This window comes from Ylistrum balloti, unplaced genomic scaffold (assembly GCF_031769215.1).
Source record: "Ylistrum balloti isolate Yb309-2 unplaced genomic scaffold, AGI_CSIRO_Ybal_v1 Utg371446, whole genome shotgun sequence".
In the NCBI taxonomy this organism is placed as follows: Eukaryota; Metazoa; Mollusca; class Bivalvia; order Pectinida; family Pectinidae; genus Ylistrum; species Ylistrum balloti.
The window spans coordinates 75,592-95,118 of NW_026782758.1; the positions used below are offsets into that span (position 1 = coordinate 75,592).

A 19,527-nucleotide genomic window follows, 5' to 3' on the forward strand; every position below is an offset into this window, starting at 1 on the left:
AAACTCAATAGGGACACAATGAAAACATAGAAAAGTTAGGCCTTGACAAAACTCAATAGGGACACAATCAAAAGATAGAAAAGTTAGGCCTTGACAAAACTCAATAGGGACACAATGAAAACATAGAAAAGTTAGGCCTTGACAAAACTCAATAGGGACACAATCAAAAGATAGAAAAGTTAGGCCATGACAAAACTCAATAGGGACACAATCAAAACATAGAAAAGTTAGGCCTTGACAAAACTCAATAGGGACACAATCAAAAGATAGAAAAGTTAGGCCTTGACAAAACTCAATAGGGACACAATGAAAACATAGAAAAGTTAGGCCTTGACAAAACTCAATAGGGACACAATCAAAAGATAGAAAAGTTAGGCCTTGACAAAACTCAATAGGGACACAATGAAAACATAGAAAAGTTAGGCCTTGAAAAAACTCAATAGGGACACAATCAAAAGATAGAAAAGTTAGTTACACCTACCTTGCAGTAAAGGGCCTTGACAAAACTCAATAGGGACACAATGAAAACATAGAAAAGTTAGGCCTTGACAAAACTCAATAGGGACACAATGAAAACATAGAAAAGTTAGGCCTTGACAAAACTCAATAGGGACACAATCAAAAGATAGAAAAGTTAGGCCTTGACAAAACTCAATAGGGACACAATGAAAACATAGAAAAGTTAGGCCTTGACAAAACTCAATAGGGACACAATCAAAAGATAGAAAAGTTAGGCCTTGACAAAACTCAATAGGGACACAATCAAAAGATAGAAAAGTTAGGCCTTGACAAAACTCAATAGGGACACAATGAAAACATAGAAAAGTTAGGCCTTGACAAAACTCAATAGGGACACAATGAAAACATAGAAAAGTTAGGCCTTGACAAAACTCAATAGGGACACAATCAAAACATAGAAAAGTTAGGCCTTGACAAAACTCAATAGGGACACAATGAAAACATAGAAAAGTTAGGCCTTGACAAAACTCAATAGGGACACAATCAAAAGATAGAGAAGGTAGGCCTTGACAAAACTCAATAGGGACACAATCAAAAGATAGAAAAGTTAGGCCTTGACAAAACTCAATAGGGACACAATCAAAAGATAGAAAAGTTAGGCCTTGACAAAACTCAATAGGGACACAATCAAAAGATAGAAAAGTTAGGCCTTGACAAAACTCAATAGGGACACAATGAAAACATAGAAAAGTTAGGCCTTGACAAAACTCAATAGGGACACAATCAAAAGATAGAAAAGTTAGGCCTTGACAAAACTCAATAGGGACACAATGAAAACATAGAAAAGTTAGGCCTTGACAAAACTCAAAAGGGACAATCAAAGGACAAAATTTCTTGGCTAATACAAAACAGAACCCAACATTTTTTTTCAAAGCACTGGTAAATTTCCTTGGTCTTTGTTTTATTTCAAATGAGACAAAAAAGTTTCTATGGTTACCATCGTAACAGAACGTCTCCAAGCTATCAAGCCAGGGAAGGATGACTGTGTGGATTCCGGCAACATGAGAACAATGGTACCAATCAGAATTGACAGCATCTGAAACAAGAAAATTCTATTTTCAAATATTACCTCTATGGGGATCTATTAATTTTTCCGCCCCATGTATTTATGTACAAAACACCTGTATGGGGACCTATTGAGAGTTTCCCCATGTATTTGTATACAAAACACCTGTATGGGGACCTATTGAGAGTTTTCCCATGTATTTGTATACAAAACACCTGTATGGGGACCTATTGAGAGTTTCCCCATGTATTTGTATACAAAACACCTGTATGGGGACCTATTGAGAGTTTTCCCATGTATTTGTATACAAAACACCTGTATGGGGACCTATTGAGAGTTTTCCCATGTATTTGTATACAAAACACCTGTATGGGGACCTATTGAGAGTTTTCCCATGTATTTGTATACAAAACACCTGTATGGGGACCTATTGAGAGTTTTCCCATGTATTTGTATACAAAACACCTGTATGGGGACCTATTGAGAGTTTTCCCATGTATTTGTATACAAAACACCTGTATGGGGACCTATTGAGAGTTTCCCCATGTATTTGTATACAAAACACCTGTATGGGGACCTATTGAGAGTTTCCCCATGTATTTGTACATCTGTATCGAGAAAGTCTAAAGTTTTCTTTTAACATTTGAAGACCATCTTTTACTTTTAGTTTTACTTGGAGATCAAAACAGAAAACTTCACATTTAAAAAACTGATTTTTGTCTTTATTGTTCAACATTTTCTCAGACCTCACAACACTCGTTAGACAGATTTTGTTTTTTGCTCATAATTATATGACATTGAAAAATTCCTTGAAGAAATGGTGAAAATAAATCTTCAACTGCCAAATCCAAGTTGGATGCCTGTTGGCAATTTTTCTAATCAGTTCCCTGAGAGAGATCCTTTGTTACCTATCATTCAAACCATTGTCGGATAATTAAGGTATTAAATTTTTAATAACTAAAATCGTGACGGCTCTGACGACGATTTTAACATTTGAACATTTCCTGATTTCAACATGACATATACATCCGGTGAATGCAAACACAAATGAAAGCAAATGCAAAGGAATGCAAACAAACGTAAATGAAACTGAATGAAAAGGAAGAAGACAAATGAAAAACAATTACGGTAGTAAAATATTAATGTACCCAAACAAAAATAGAAGAAGCGAACTAGAACATGTTTGTGAGAATGTTAAACACTTAAGGGCCTACAAATGTACTTAATCTGGCAGGATTTAATCCCATTTTTATCACCTTTCGACTAATTAGAGCAAAAATACATTTTTCTTACCTTAACAATGAGATTATAAACAATGTACAGAACTGTAATTAAGGCAGCAGTATATCTTATGAGCCAAACACTTTCAGCAGCAAAAAAAGATGAATACTTAAATATGTATGTTCACAGTATAATTACCTACTGTGGTAAATAGCTATTGGTATGAAGAATTTAAGTCGAATTTAGGGGAAAAAAAAACAAACAAAAAAAAAAGCCCCAAGATCGTATCGACAAAATTAATTTATCAATGATGTGAGAATTTTCACTCAAATTTTCTAAATCGTGTAGGCATTCTGCAATATCTAAAGGAAAAAACAGTAAGTATCTTAACACCAATGCAAAGTGGAAAATCAAATGTAATGCAGTTTTGTTTAATTTCTAAATAACTGCAATTGTCTACCTCTAAAACTGACCAATCACAACTATGACAACTGTCTACCTCTGAAACTGACCAATCACAACCATGACAACTGTCTACCTCTAAAACTGACCAATCACAACCATGACAACTGTCTACCTCTAAAACTGACCAATCACAACCATGACAACTGTCTACCTCTAAAACTGACCAATCACAACCATGACAACTGTCTACCTCTGAAACTGACCAATCACAACCATGACAACTGTCTACCTCTGAAACTGACCAATCACAACCATGACAACTGTCTACATCTAAAACTGACTTATTACAACCATGACAACTGTCTACATCTAAAACTGACTTATTACAACCATGACAACTGTTACAACTATGACAACTGTCTACATCTAAAACTGACTTATTACAACCATGACAACTGTCTACATCTGAAACTGACCAATCACAACCATGACAACTGTCTACATCTAAAACTGACTTATTACAACCATGACAACTGTCTACATCTAAAACTGACTTATTACAACCATGACAACTGTCTACATCTAAAACTGACTTATTACAACCATGACAACTGTCTACATCTAAAACTGACTTATTACAACCATGACAACTGTCTACATCTAAAACTGACTTATTACAACCATGACAACTGTCTACCTCTAAAACTGACTTATTACAACCATGACAACTGTCTACCTCTAAAACTGACCAATCACAACCATGACAACTGTCTACATCTAAAACTGACTTATTACAACCATGACAACTGTCTACATCTAAAACTGACTTATTACAACCATGACAACTGTCTACCTCTAAAACTGACTTATTACAACCACGACAACTGTCTACATCTAAAACTGACTTATTACAACCATGACAACTGTCTACCTCTAAAACTGACTTATTACAACCACGACAACTGTCTACATCTAAAACTGACTTATTACAACCATGATAACTGTCTACCTCTTAAACTGACTTATTACAACCACGACAACTGTCTACATCTAAAACTGACTTATTACAACCATGACAACTGTCTACCTCTAAAACTGACTTATTACAACCATGACAACTGTCTACCTCTAAAACTGACTTATTACAACCATGACAACTGTCTACATCTAAAACTGACTTATTACAACTATGACAACTGTCTACATCTAAAACTGACAACTGTCTACATCTAAAACTGACTTATTACAACTATGACAACTGTCTACATCTAAAACTGACTTATTACAACTATGACAACTGTCTACATCTAAAACTGACTTATTACAACTATGACAACTGTCTACATCTAAAACTGACTTATTACAACCATGACAACTGTCTACATCTAAAACTGACTTATTACAACCATGACAACTGACAACTGTCTACACATCTAAAACTGACTTATTACAACCACGACAACTGTCTACATCTAAAACTGACTTATTACAACCATGACAACTGTCTACATCTAAAACTGACTTATTACAACCATGACAACTGTCTACATCTAAAACTGACTTATTACAACTATGACAACTGTCTACATCTAAAACTGACTTATTACAACCATGACAACTGTCTACATCTAAAACTGACTTATTACAACCATGACAACTGTCTACATCTAAAACTGACTTATTACAACTATGACAACTGTCTACATCTAAAACTGACTTATTACAAACATGAAACTGTCTACATCTAAAACTGACTTATTACAACCATGACAACTGTCTACATCTAAAACTGACTTATTACAACCAACATGAAACTGTACAACCATGACAACTGTCATGAAACTGACCAATCACAACCATGACAACTGTCTACATCTAAAACTGACTTATTACAACCATGACAACTGTCTACATCTAAAACTGACTTATTACAACCATGACAACTGTAAAACTACTTATTACAACCATCTAAAACTGACAACTTAAAACTGACTTATTACAAACAACCTAAAATGACTTATTACAAACATGAAACTGTCTACATCTAAAACTGACTTATTACAACCATGACAACTGTCTACCTCTAAAACTGACTTATTACAACCACGACAACTGTCTACATCTCAAACTGACCAATCACAACCTTGACTAGTGAAACAATGAAACTGCAACAACAGACATGTAAAGCTGACCAATTACAATGACTGTCCTCATGGCAAACGGTCAAAACAATGCATAGGAATTTGCTGTGAAAGCGATCATGTGTGACGGCCGGCTGTCAGCTGTAGTAGGAAAGAGGAGGACACACAGATCTGACATATACTATTCATCATACCTAGATATTTTCTACTGATCTGCATACAAATTTCATCAATATGCAGCCCAGCAGGATTTGAGCCCCGTAAATCACAGTAGGCCATGTGCTAGCTTGAACTTTATAATTACTGTATATATCAGGAGATCAGATGTCACTCTCTAATTGAAAAACAAGTCAAATGTTGCAATATAATTAATTACAGCGCAAAGCTCATAACCAACAACGACCATTACCTAGATGAAACGTCACACGTTAATTGAAAAATTAGAACGGAAACAAATGTGTATATAATCAGACTAACTATACAACTATCTGCAGTTTGGGAAAGTCCCCCTCACCACTTATTAGATGGGAACATATTCTTACTGTAGACTTGAATTACATATTTATAACAATACAATTTGGGAAAGTCCCCCCACACAACTTCATACAATACAATTTTTTTTCTAATACTTTCTTTAAATTTAGAAAACACAAATATGAAAACTTTCCATGTCAAATGTCATTTAAAAAATGTAAGATAATAGTAATTATTTCACATCAATTATAAATGTAATTATCATGAATTTCTATTTGCTGGAGAACAACTATATTGGACCCAAAATTTTAACAAAGGGCAATAATTCTGTAATGCAATGGTTTCAGGCACTGAATTCGGTACAATGTACATCGCCTCAGTATGATCCATGTATATACCAAGTTATCCTAATTTTCATGCAGGCAAAGTTATTCTCAGGACACAAGATTTTATCAAAGGGCATTAACTCTGTAACTATCGGGTTGCAGTCCCTATATTTGGTACACTCTAATTGCCTAAGTATAAACAATGTATACACCAAGTTTCATGATTCTTGCTCAACTGAGGGCAATATGTGTGGAATGCCTGAAAAATGATATATATAGAAAACAAGAGGCCCATGGGCTTTAACGGTCATCTGACAGAAAGCAAGCCAAACTCTAACAACAGTGAGTCTGCCGTTAAAACAGTGGGCTTTATTCATTTGAATAAACTTGGTAGCCCTTCCTCCCAGCATCCTACAGGCCCAATATCAGCACTCTGAGCCTTTTGGTTACTGAGAAGAAGTCGTTTACAGATTTTAACATATTTGAACCCTGTGGGTCAAGGTCATTCACTTGAGCACATTTGGTAACATTTCCTCAAAGCATCCTATAAGCTCAATATCAGCACTCTAATCATTTTGGTTATTGAGAAGTCATTTGCATATTTCAACATATTTGACCCCTGTGACCTTGAAAGTGGGTCAAGGTCATTCATTTGAACAAACTTGGTAGCCTTTCCTAAAGCATCCTACAGGCCCAATATCAGCACTCATGGACGTTTGCTTATTGAGAAGAAGTCGTTTGTATATTTTAACATATTTGACCCCTGTGACCTTCAAAGTGGGTTGAGGTCATTCATTTTAACAAACTTGGTAGCCCTTCATCCCAGCATGCTACAGACCCAATATCAGCATTCTGAGCCTTTTTGGTTGTTGAGAAGAAGTTGTTTAAAAATTTCAACATATTTGATCCCTGTGACCTTCAAACTTGGTAGCCTTTCCTCCAAGCATCCTACAGACCCAATATCAGCATTCTGAGCCTTTTGGTTGTTGAGAAGAAGTTGTTTAAAAATTTCAACATATTTGACCCCTGTGACCTTGAAAGTGGGTCGAGGTCATTCATTTGAACAAACTTGGTAGCCCTTCATCCCAGCATCCTACAGGCCCAATATCAGCACTAATGGACTTTTGCTTATTGAGAAGAAGTTGTTTGTATATTTTAACATATTTGACCCCTGTGAACTCGAAAGTGGGTCAAGGTCATTCATTTGAAAATATTTGGTAGCCTTTCCTCCAAGCATCCTACAGGCCCAATATCAGAACTCATGGACTTTTGCTCATTGAGAAAAAGTTGTTTGTATATTTTAACATATTTGACCCCTGTGACCTTGAAAGTAGGTCAAGGTCATTAATTTCAACAAACTTTGTTGGGCTCCATGCCAGCATGCTATGGGCCAAGTATTGGCCCCCTAGGCCTTCTAGTATTTGAGAAGAAGTTTTTTGAATGAAAAGTTTACAGACGACGCACGGTGAAGCACGATGAAACGAAGCACGATGGCTATAGGTCATCTCGACCCTTCGAGTCAGATGACCTAATAAAAAAACCACATATCAGAATGGCTTTTAACTTAATTCATTTTACAACCATTGCAAAACAAGTTAAGTATATATTCTATCAATCACTTGCCTGGATGTAAATGTGCAAGGGGGTCTTACTGTGGGAGGAAACTTGAGTGCTCAGGACAAACCCATGTGGTTGAAATCTGCTGACAAATATACCAGCTCTGTTTCCTTGGTTTATCTCTTTGACAACCAGGGACATTCTGAGACAAGGTCTTCTTGTCCTAACTGGTGGCTATCTCAATCAACAACATACAGGAGGCCCATTGCTATCATTGATAGCCATTTGGGGAAAGTGTCTTGCCCAAGGACAAAATAATAACAGCATAAGCCGTTTCATTTCGAAGCTTCCTGAGATACACAAACAGCCATGGATCAGTTAGGAGCATCCAAACAATCAGATCTTTACCTCAGGTTTAAAAGCCTTAAGAACTACCATGAGCCAAACATACAAACACACAGATCTTTATCTCAGGTTTAAAAGCCTTAAGAACTACCATGAGCCAGGAGCATCAAAGGGGGGAAGGGATAGTGGTGGTGGGGTGATTGTAGGTGGTGGGGTGATTGTAAGTGGTGGGGTGGTTGTAGGTGGTGGTGGGGTGATTGTAGGTGGTGGGATGATTGTAAGTGGTGGGGTGATTGTAGGTGGTGGTGGGGTGATTGTAGGTGGTGGAGGATGATTGTAGGTGGTGGGGTGATTGTAGGTGGTGGGGTGATTGTAGGTGGTGGGGTGATTGTAGGTGGTGGGGTGATTGTAGGTGGTGGTGGGGTGATTGTAGGTGGTGGGGTGATTGTAGGTGGTGGGGGTGATTGTAGGTGGTGGGATGATTGTAAGTGGTGGGGTGATTGTTGGTGGTGGTGGGGTGATTGTAAGTGGTGGGGTGATTGTAGGTGGTGGGGTGATTGTAGGTGGTGGTGGGGTGATTGTAGGTGGTGGGGTGATTGTAGGTGGTGGGGTGATTGTAGGTGGTGGGGTGATTGTAGGTGGTGGGGTGATTGTAGGTGGTGGGGGTGATTGTAGGTGGTGGGGGTGATTGTAAGTGGTGGGGTGATTGTAGGTGGTGGTGGGGTGATTGTAGGTGGTGGTGGGGTGATTGTAGGTGGTGGTGGGGTGATTGTAGGTGGTGGGGGTGATTGTAAGTGGTGGGGGTGATTGTAGGTGGAGGGGTGATTGTAGGTGGTGGGGTGATTGTAGGTGGTAGGGTGGTTGTAGGTGGAGGGGTGATTGTAAGTGGTGGTAGGGCAATTGTAGGTGGTGGTGGTGGTGGTGGTGGTGGTGGGGTGTTGGGGTGTTAATTGTAGGTGGCGGGGTGATTGTAGGTGGTGTGGGGTGATTGTTGGTGGTGGAGGATGATTGTAGGTGGTGGGGGTGATTGTTGGTGGTGGGGGTGATTGTTGGTGGTGGGGTGTGGTGGTAGGAGGTTATTGTAGGTGGTGGAGGGTGATTGTAGGTGGGTAGTGGGGGGTGATTGTAAGTGGTGTGGGGTGATTGTAGGTGGTGTGGGGTGGTTGTAGGTGGTAGATGAGGCATGTCATCAACAGACAATGTTGTCTTATGACCTTCACTGTAGTGATGCCCTGACATCAACAGACAATGATGTCATATGACCTTCACTGTAGTGACGCCCTGACATCAACAGACAATTTTGTCTTATGACCTTCATTGTAGTGATGCTCTGACATCAACAGACAATGATGTCATATGACCTTCACTATAGTGACGCCCTGACATCAACAGACAATGTTGTCTTATGACCTTCACTGTAGTGAGGCCGTCATCAATTATGTTATCATCATGTCAACCAATAATGGAAAGTGTCGTTTTAGACTCTGTAAAACATTTCTGTCAACTGCTCATGAATAATTAATCATTAAAACACAACTTTAATTTTCTAATCAATTGTCTTGTGTTCTCCTTATAGTTGAATGATATAATAACCACTCCCAGCAACTTAGAGTTACCTCCCTTCATCAAGGTAAATCCTTAACATGTTAACAACAATTATAACACAACTATACCACAGTCAATAATGATAATTCATTTTACAGGTGGAAAGTTGGTTGTACTTCTGTTTCTGATGGACTGAAATGAAATAAGAAGGAAATAAAATCTAAATGTGATGCTTCTATTCTGACTTTAGATTGAGGCTGAACATGAGATATGAAACTACACTTTCAAACTTGTCAGACGTTTGTTCTCAGACCTGTGGTTCCCTTTTACCTCTAGGTAACCCAGTAAGTCTAATTCCTGACCGGCTCAGGTCTCATTGAGAAAATATTCCATTTTTCACATAGTGTCAAACACCATGTTTCCTAGATTTCCGGCAATAAACAACAGTAGTAGCCGTGACGTTATGCGTTACCTGTATCAAATGAAATTGGCAGGATTCTCTCATGCACGAAATCATAAAACGTTGGAGAGCAGTGTTTACTAGACCTCCGACCCCTGCTGACTGTGAATGATGATCACACTAACAGAGTCGTGACGGGTCACTTTGGGTCGACAAATACACTAGTGCCAGGTACAGATGGGATAGCCAGCAGGAGAACACTAATACTCACTATAGCAGCATACACTGACAACTGTTTATACTTTTAGGACTTTTGTTTTGAAAAAGACCACCGCAGTCATCAGCTCCAACATCAGCATCAACTGTCATCAATCTCTCGTCAAGATGATTTTTTCAAACACAAGGGTCAAATATCCCCCTCCCCATTGTGTATATAGACGTATTACTTTATTTCACTTAATACCAGGGAAACACACCTGTCTCCCTCCCCACTGTGTATATAGACGTATTACTTTATTTCACTTACTACCAGGGAAACACACCTGTCTCCCTCCCCACTGTGTATATAGACGTATTACTTTATTTCACTTAATACCAGGGAAACACACCTGTCTCCCTTCCCACTGTGTATATAGACGTATTACTTTATTTCACTTACTACCAGGGAAACACACCTGTCTCCCTCCCCAGTGTGTATATAGACGTATTACTTTATTTCACTTAATACCAGGGAAACACACCTGTCTCCCTCCCCACTGTGTATATAGACGTATTACTTTATTTCACTTACTACCAGGGAAACACACCTGTCTCCCTCCCCACTGTGTATATAGACGTATTACTTTATTTCACTTACTACCAGGGAAACACACCTGTCTCCCTCCCCACTGTGTATATAGACGTATTACTTTATTTCACTTACTACCAGGGAAAAACACCTGTCTCCCTCCCCACTGTGTATATAGACGTATTACTTTATTTCACTTACTACCAGGGAAACACACCTGTCTCCCTCCCCAGTGTGTATATAGACGTATTACTTTATTTCACTTACTACCAGGGAAACACACCTGTCTCCCTCCCCACTGTGTATATAGACGTATTACTTTATTTCACTTACTACCAGGGAAACACACCTGTCTCCCTCCCCACTGTGTATATAGACCTATTACTTTTTTCACTTAATACCAGGGAAACACACCTGTCTCCCTCCCCACTGTGTATATAGACGTATTACTTTATTTCACTTACTACCAGGGAAACACACCTGTCTCCCTCCCCACTGTGTATATAGACGTATTACTTTATTTCACTTACTACCAGGGAAACACACCTGTCTCCCTCCCCACTGTGTATATAGACGTATTACTTTATTTCACTTAATACCAGGGAAACACACCTGTCTCCCTCCCCACTGTGTATATAGACGTATTACTTTATTTCACTTACTACCAGGGAAACACACCTGTCTCCCTCCCCACTGTGTATATAGACGTATTACTTTATTTCACTTACTACCAGGGAAACACACCTGTCTCCCTCCCCACTGTGTATATAGACGTATTACTTTATTTCACTTAATACCAGGGAAACACACCTGTCTCCCTCCCCACTGTGTATATAGACGTATTACTTTATTTCACTTACTACCAGGGAAACACACCTGTCTCCCTCCCCACTGTGTATATAGACGTATTACTTTATTTCACTTAATACCAGGGAAACACACCTGTCTCCCTCCCCACTGTGTATATAGACGTATTACTTTATTTCACTTACTACCAGGGAAACACACCTGTCTCCCTCCCCACTGTGTATATAGACGTATTACTTTATTTCACTTACTACCAGGGAAACACACCTGTCTCCCTCCCCAGTGTGTATATAGACGTATTACATTATTTCACTTAATACCAGGGAAACACACCTGTCTCCCTCCCCACTGTGTATATAGACGTATTACTTTATTTCACTTACTACCAGGGAAACACACCTGTCTCCCTCCCCACTGTGTATATAGACGTATTACTTTATTTCACTTACTACCAGGGAAACACACCTGTCTCCCTCCCCACTGTGTATATAGACGTATTACTTTATTTCACTTACTACCAGGGAAACACACCTGTCTCCCTCCCCACTGTGTATATAGACGTATTACTTTATTCCACTTACTACCAGGGAAACACACCTGTCTCCCTCCCCACTGTGTATATAGACGTATTACTTTATTTCACTTAATACCAGGGAAACACACCTGTCTCCCTCCCCACTGTGTATATAGACGTATTACTTTATTTCACTTACTACCAGGGAAACACACCTGTCTCCCTCCCCACTGTGTATATAGACCTATTACTTTTTTCACTTAATACCAGGGAAACACACCTGTCTCCCTCCCCACTGTGTATATAGACGTATTACTTTATTTCACTTACTACCAGGGAAACACACCTGTCTCCCTCCCCACTGTGTATATAGACGTATTACTTTATTTCACTTACTACCAGGGAAACACACCTGTCTCCCTCCCCACTGTGTATATAGACGTATTACTTTATTTCACTTAATACCAGGGAAACACACCTGTCTCCCTCCCCACTGTGTATATAGACGTATTACTTTATTTCACTTACTACCAGGGAAACACACCTGTCTCCCTCCCCACTGTGTATATAGACGTATTACTTTATTTCACTTACTACCAGGGAAACACACCTGTCTCCCTCCCCACTGTGTATATAGACGTATTACTTTATTTCACTTAATACCAGGGAAACACACCTGTCTCCCTCCCCACTGTGTATATAGACGTATTACTTTATTTCACTTACTACCAGGGAAACACACCTGTCTCCCTCCCCACTGTGTATATAGACGTATTACTTTATTTCACTTAATACCAGGGAAACACACCTGTCTCCCTCCCCACTGTGTATATAGACGTATTACTTTATTTCACTTACTACCAGGGAAACACACCTGTCTCCCTCCCCACTGTGTATATAGACGTATTACTTTATTTCACTTACTACCAGGGAAACACACCTGTCTCCCTCCCCAGTGTGTATATAGACGTATTACATTATTTCACTTAATACCAGGGAAACACACCTGTCTCCCTCCCCACTGTGTATATAGACGTATTACTTTATTTCACTTACTACCAGGGAAACACACCTGTCTCCCTCCCCACTGTGTATATAGACGTATTACTTTATTTCACTTACTACCAGGGAAACACACCTGTCTCCCTCCCCACTGTGTATATAGACGTATTACTTTATTTCACTTACTACCAGGGAAACACACCTGTCTCCCTCCCCACTGTGTATATAGACGTATTACTTTATTCCACTTACTACCAGGGAAACACACCTGTCTCCCTCCCCACTGTGTATATAGACGTATTACTTTATTTCACTTAATACCAGGGAAACACACCTGTCTCCCTCCCCACTGTGTATATAGACGTATTACTTTATTTCACTTACTACCAGGGAAACACACCTGTCTCCCTCCCCAGTGTGTATATAGACGTATTACTTTATTTCACTTAATACCAGGGAAACACACCTGTCTCCCTCCCCACTGTGTATATAGACGTATTACTTTATTTCACTTACTACCAGGGAAACACACCTGTCTCCCTCCCCAGTGTACAGAAGTCCTTGCGATTGAAAAGATCATAATAGATAATATCAAGAAGATGAAAAATGAGGCAACAAAAATGAGGCTATGAAGTATGAGGCAACAAAAATGAGGCTATGAAGGATGAGGCAACAAAAATGAGGCTATGAAGTATGAGGCAACAAAAATGAGGCTATGAAGTATGAGGCAACAAAAATGAGGCTATGAAGTATGAGGCAACAAAAATGAGGCTATGAAGTATGAGGCAACAAAAATGAGGCTATGAAGTATGAGGCAACAAAAATGAGGCTATGAAGTATGAGGCAACAAAAATGAGGCTATGAAGTATGAGGCAACAAAAATGAGGCTATGAAGTATGAGGCAACAAAAATGAGGCTATGAAGTATGAGGCAACAAAAATGAGGCTATGAAAAATGAGGCGATGAAAAATGAGGTGATGAAAAATGAGGCTATGAAAAATGAGGTGATGAAAAATGAGGTGATGAAAAATGAGGCTATGAAGTATGAGGCGATGAAAATGAGGTGATGAAAAATGAGGCTATGAAGTATGAGGCGATGAAAAATGAGGCGATGAAATATGAGGTGATGAAATATGAGGCTGTGATGTATGAGGCTATGAAATATGAGGCTATGAAGTATGAGGCGATGAAAAATGAGGTGATGAAAAATGAGGCTATGAAGTATGAGGCGATGAAATATGAGGCGATGAAATATGAGGCTGTGATGTATGAGGCTATGAAATATGAGGCTATGAAGTATGAGGCGATGAAAAATGAGGTGATGAAAAACGAGGCTATGAAGTATGAGGCGATGAAATATGAGGCGATGAAATATGAGGCTGTGATGTATGAGGCTATGAAATATGAGGCTATGAAGTATGAGGCGATGAAAAATGAGGTGATGAAAAACGAGGCTATGAAGTATGAGGCGATGAAATATGAGGCTGCGATGTATGAGGAGATGAAAATGAGGCGATGAAATATGAGGCGATAAAATATGAGGCGACGAAAAATGAGGCGATGAAATATGAAGCGATGCAAAATGAGTTGATGAAAAATGAGGTGATGAAATATGAGGCGTTGAAATATGAGGCGTTGAAAAATGAGGTGTTGAAAAATGAGGTGATGAAATATGAAGCGATGAAAAATGAGGTGATGAAAAAAGAGGCGATGAAAAATGAGGTTATGAAAAATGAAGCGATGAAGTATGAGGTTATGAAAAATGAGGTGATGAAAAATGAGGCGATGAAAAATGAGGTGATGAAAAATGAGGCAAAAAATGAGGTGATGAAATATGAGGCGATGAAAAATGAGGCAATGAAATATGAGGTGATGAAATATGAGGCGATGAAAAATGAGGTGATGAAAAATGAGGCGATGAAAAATGAGGTGATGAAAAATGAGGCAAAAAATGAGGTGATGAAATATGAGGCGATGAAAAATGAGGCGATGAAATATGAGGTGATGAAATATGAGGCGATGAAAAATGAGGCGATGAAATATGAGGCGATGAAATATGAGGCTGTGATGTATGAGGCGATGAAAATGAGACGATGAAATATGAGGCGATAAAATATGAGGCGACGAAAAATGAGGCGATGAAATATGAAGCGATGAAAAATGAGGTGATGAAAAATGAGGCAAAAAATGAGGTGATGAAATATGAGGCGATGAAAAATGAGGCGATGAAATATGAGGTGATGAAATATGAGGCGATGAAAAATGAGGTGATGAAAAATGAGGCGATGAAAAATGAGGCAAAAAATGAGGTGATGAAATATGAGGCGATGAAAAATGAGGCAATGAAATATGAGGTGATGAAATATGAGGCGATGAAAAATGAGGTGATGAAAAATGAGGCGATGAAAAATGAGGCAAAAAATGAGGTGATGAAATATGAGGCGATGAAAAATGAGGCGATGAAATATGAGGTGATGAAATATGAGGCGATGAAAAATGAGGCTGCGATGTATGAGGAGATGAAAATGAGGCGATGAAATATGAGGCGATAAAATATGAGGCGACGAAAAATGAGGCGATGAAATATGAAGCGATGCAAAATGAGTTGATGAAAAATGAGGTGATGAAATATGAGGCGTTGAAATATGAGGCGTTGAAAAATGAGGTGTTGAAAAATGAGGTGATGAAATATGAAGCGATGAAAAATGAGGTGATGAAAAAAGAGGCGATGAAAAATGAGGTTATGAAAAATGAAGCGATGAAGTATGAGGTTATGAAAAATGAGGTTATGAAAAATGAGGCGATGAAAAATGAGGTGATGAAAAATGAGGCAAAAAATGAGGTGATGAAATATGAGGCGATGAAAAATGAGGCAATGAAATATGAGGTGATGAAATATGAGGCGATGAAAAATGAGGTGATGAAAAATGAGGCGATGAAAAATGAGGTGATGAAAAATGAGGTGATGAAATATGAGGCGATGAAAAATGAGGCGATGAAATATGAGGTGATGAAATATGAGGCGATGAAATATGAGGCGATGAAATATGAGGCTGTGATGTATGAGGCGATGAAAATGAGACGATGAAATATGAGGCGATAAAATATGAGGCGACGAAAAATGAGGCGATGAAATATGAAGCGATGAAAAATGAGGTGATGAAAAATGAGGCAAAAAATGAGGTGATGAAATATGAGGCGATGAAAAATGAGGCGATGAAATATGAGGTGATGAAATATGAGGCGATGAAAAATGAGGTGATGAAAAATGAGGCGATGAAAAATGAGGCAAAAAATGAGGTGATGAAATATGAGGCGATGAAAAATGAGGCGATGAAATATGAGGTGATGAAATATGAGGCGATGAAAAATGAGGTGATGAAAAATGAGGCGATGAAAAATGAGGCAAAAAATGAGGCGATGAAATATGAGACGATGAAAAATGAGGCGATGAAATATGAGGTGATGAAATATGAGGCGATGAAAAATGAGGCTATGAAGTATGAGGCGATGAAAAATGAGGCGATGAAATATGAGGCGATGAAATATGAGGCCGTGATGTATGAGGCGATGAAAATGAGACGATGAAATATGAGGCGATAAAATATGAGGCGACGAAAAATGAGGCGATGAAATATGAAGCGATGCAAAATGAGGTGATGAAAAATGAGGTGATGAAATATGAGGCGTTGAAATATGTGGCGTTGAAAAATGAGGTTATGAAAAATGAGGTGATGAAATATGAAGCGATGAAAAATGAGGTGATGAAAAATGAGGTTATGAAAAATGAAGCGATGAAGTATGAGGTTATGAAAAATGAGGTGTTGAAAAATGAGGTGATGAAATATGAAGCGATGCAAAATGAGGTGATGAAATATGAAGCGATGCAAAATGAGGTGATGAAAAATGAGGTGATGAAAAATGAGGTGTTGAAAAATGAGGTGATGAAATATGAAGCGATGAAAAATGAGGTGATGAAAAAAGAGGTGATGAAAAATGAGGTGATGAAAAATGAGGTGTTGAAAAATGAGGTGATGAAATATGAAGCGATGAAAAATGAGGTGCTGAAAAAAGAGATGAAAAATGAGGTTATGAAAAATGAAGCGATGAAGTATGAGGTTATGAAAAATGAGGTGTTGAAAAATGAGGTGATGAAATATGAAGCGATGCAAAATGAGGTGATGAAATATGAAGCGATGCAAAATGAGGTGATGAAAAATGAGGTGATGAAAAATGAGGTGTTGAAAAATGAGGTGATGAAATATGAAGCGATGAAAAATGAGGTGATGAAAAAAGAGGCGATGAAAAATGAGGTTATGAAAAATGAAGCGATGAAGTATGAGGATATGAAAAATGAGGTGTTGAAAAATGAGGTGATGAAATATGAAGCGATGAAGTATGAGGTTATGAAAAATGAAGCGATGAAAAATGAGGTGATGAAAAATGAGGCAAAAAATGAGGTGATGAAATATGAGGCGATGAAAAATGAGGCGATGAAATATGAGGTGATGAAATATGAGGCGATAAAAAATGAGGTGATGAAAAATGAGGTGATGAAAAATGAGGTGATGAAAAATGATGAGGTGATGAAAAATGAGGCGATTAAAAATAAAAATGAGGAAACTAAAAGAACTATTGATGTTTGCTTATTTAATAATTCTTGATATATAAACACCTTTCAAAAGCTCAAAAATTGCTCTTGAAAAATTGTGACAAAACCTTAGCATTACTTACTCTTGATGCAACCTTATAAGACAATTATTATTTATTACAAACATGGTCAGATGTTGTTTTGTCAAAACTGAAATAAATGTCTCTAATTATGACATGGTAATGCCTGGTAACGGCCGTAGTCTAGAGTGGTCATCTATTAACACATTATCACTTAAAACCTCAGCCAAGAAAAATGTGAAGACCTGAGCCCTAAATCTCCCTAATTAATAGCACCATAATTAACACTATGTTCATAATGACAGAAGCTGCACTTGTTGTAACTGCTCTCATCTCACGTCCGCCACATCAAAACTTGCCAGTTAATGAGCTGACAGGCACTTTACTTAATAGATATCTCAAGTTTCATTTTCAAATCACATATTTCAGTGTCAGCCATCTTGTATAACAAAAGAGTTATTTCAGTGAATGTGAAAGAAATGGACTGTTATTATGTCTTCATGAAAAATGACCTAATCATCCCTTGTTACTTGCAACACTAGTGATGATCTCTGTAGAAAGTTTCTATACCAGATCAAGCAGCTCTCCATCTTCTAAAATATAAACTGATTAATACTACTGATTGTCAATTAACAGATTTGAAATAATTTAAATTAAACAATTAAACCTTGCAATAACTTTTTTTTCAAACAACATGGGCAGTCACCAACAGGTTGACAATAATATGGAATAAAAATACAATGTGATACTTTAATTCATGCTATCAGCATAAAACATGATAACTGCTCTCACTTAACATGTTAACTGGAATATAATAAAATATGATGTATATTTGTTCTCTCACTAAACATGTTAACTGGAATATAATAAAATATGATGTATATTTGTTCTCTCACTAAACATGTTAACTGGAATATAATAAAATATGATGTATATTTGTTCTCTCTAAACTCTGGAATATAATAAAATATGATGTATATTTGTTCTCTCACTTAACATGTTAACTGGAATATAATAAAATATAATATTATTTCTTCTTTCACCTAACATTATAATTCAGTAAATTTTCAGTTTTTATCAACAGCTCTGTTCATTCAATGTCAGACATTTTTTCTTTTACGTTCAACTCTTTTTCTTGAAATAAGGAACTTTAGTAAATCATTACAGAAATCAGAACAAAACTTTTTACAAAAGACTGTTAGGTAAACTGTCAATAGTTGATACTGTCAAACGTGTGGTAAACTGTCAATAGTTGATACTGTCAAACGTGTGGTAAGCTGTCAATAGTTGATACTGTCAAATGTGTGGTAAACTGTCAATAGTTGATACTGTCAAACGTGTGGTAAACTGTCAATAGTTGATACTGTCAAACGTGTGGTAAACTGTCAATAGTTGATACTGTCAAACGTGTGGTAAACTGTCAATAGTTGATACTGTCAAACGTGTGGTAAACTGTCAATAGTTGATACTGTCAAACGTGTGGTAAACTGTCAATAGTTGATACTGTCAAACGTGTGGTAAACTGTCAATAGTTGATACTGTCAAACGTGTGGTAAGCTGTCAATAGTTGATACTGTCAAACGTGTGGTAAACTGTCAATAGTTGATACTGTCAAACGTGTGGTAAACTGTCAATAGTTGATACTGTCAAACGTGTGGTAAACTGTCAATAGTTGATACTGTCAAACGTGTGGTAAACTGTCAATAGTTGACACTGTCAAACGTGTGGTAAACTGTCAATAGTTGACACTGTCAAACGTGTGGTAAGCTGTCAATAGTTGATACTGTCAAACGTGTGGTAAACTGTC

The 19,527-nt window shown here is 37.9% G+C and overlaps 1 protein-coding gene across 2 annotated transcripts in view; it reads right to left on the minus strand.

The window, feature by feature from the left end:
• Positions 1-19,527, minus strand: part of LOC132562549 (nucleoporin 88-like) — an 82,994-nt gene that overhangs the window by 30,828 nt on the left and 32,639 nt on the right. The window contains exon 7 of one of the 2 annotated variants that reach the window (XM_060227294.1): positions 1,457-1,555. The exons of the other annotated variant lie outside the window; for it this stretch is intronic. Within the exon in view, the coding sequence (XP_060083277.1) occupies positions 1,457-1,555 (99 nt within the window). The remainder of the gene's footprint in view (positions 1-1,456; positions 1,556-19,527) is intronic. 2 annotated transcript variants of the gene reach the window in all.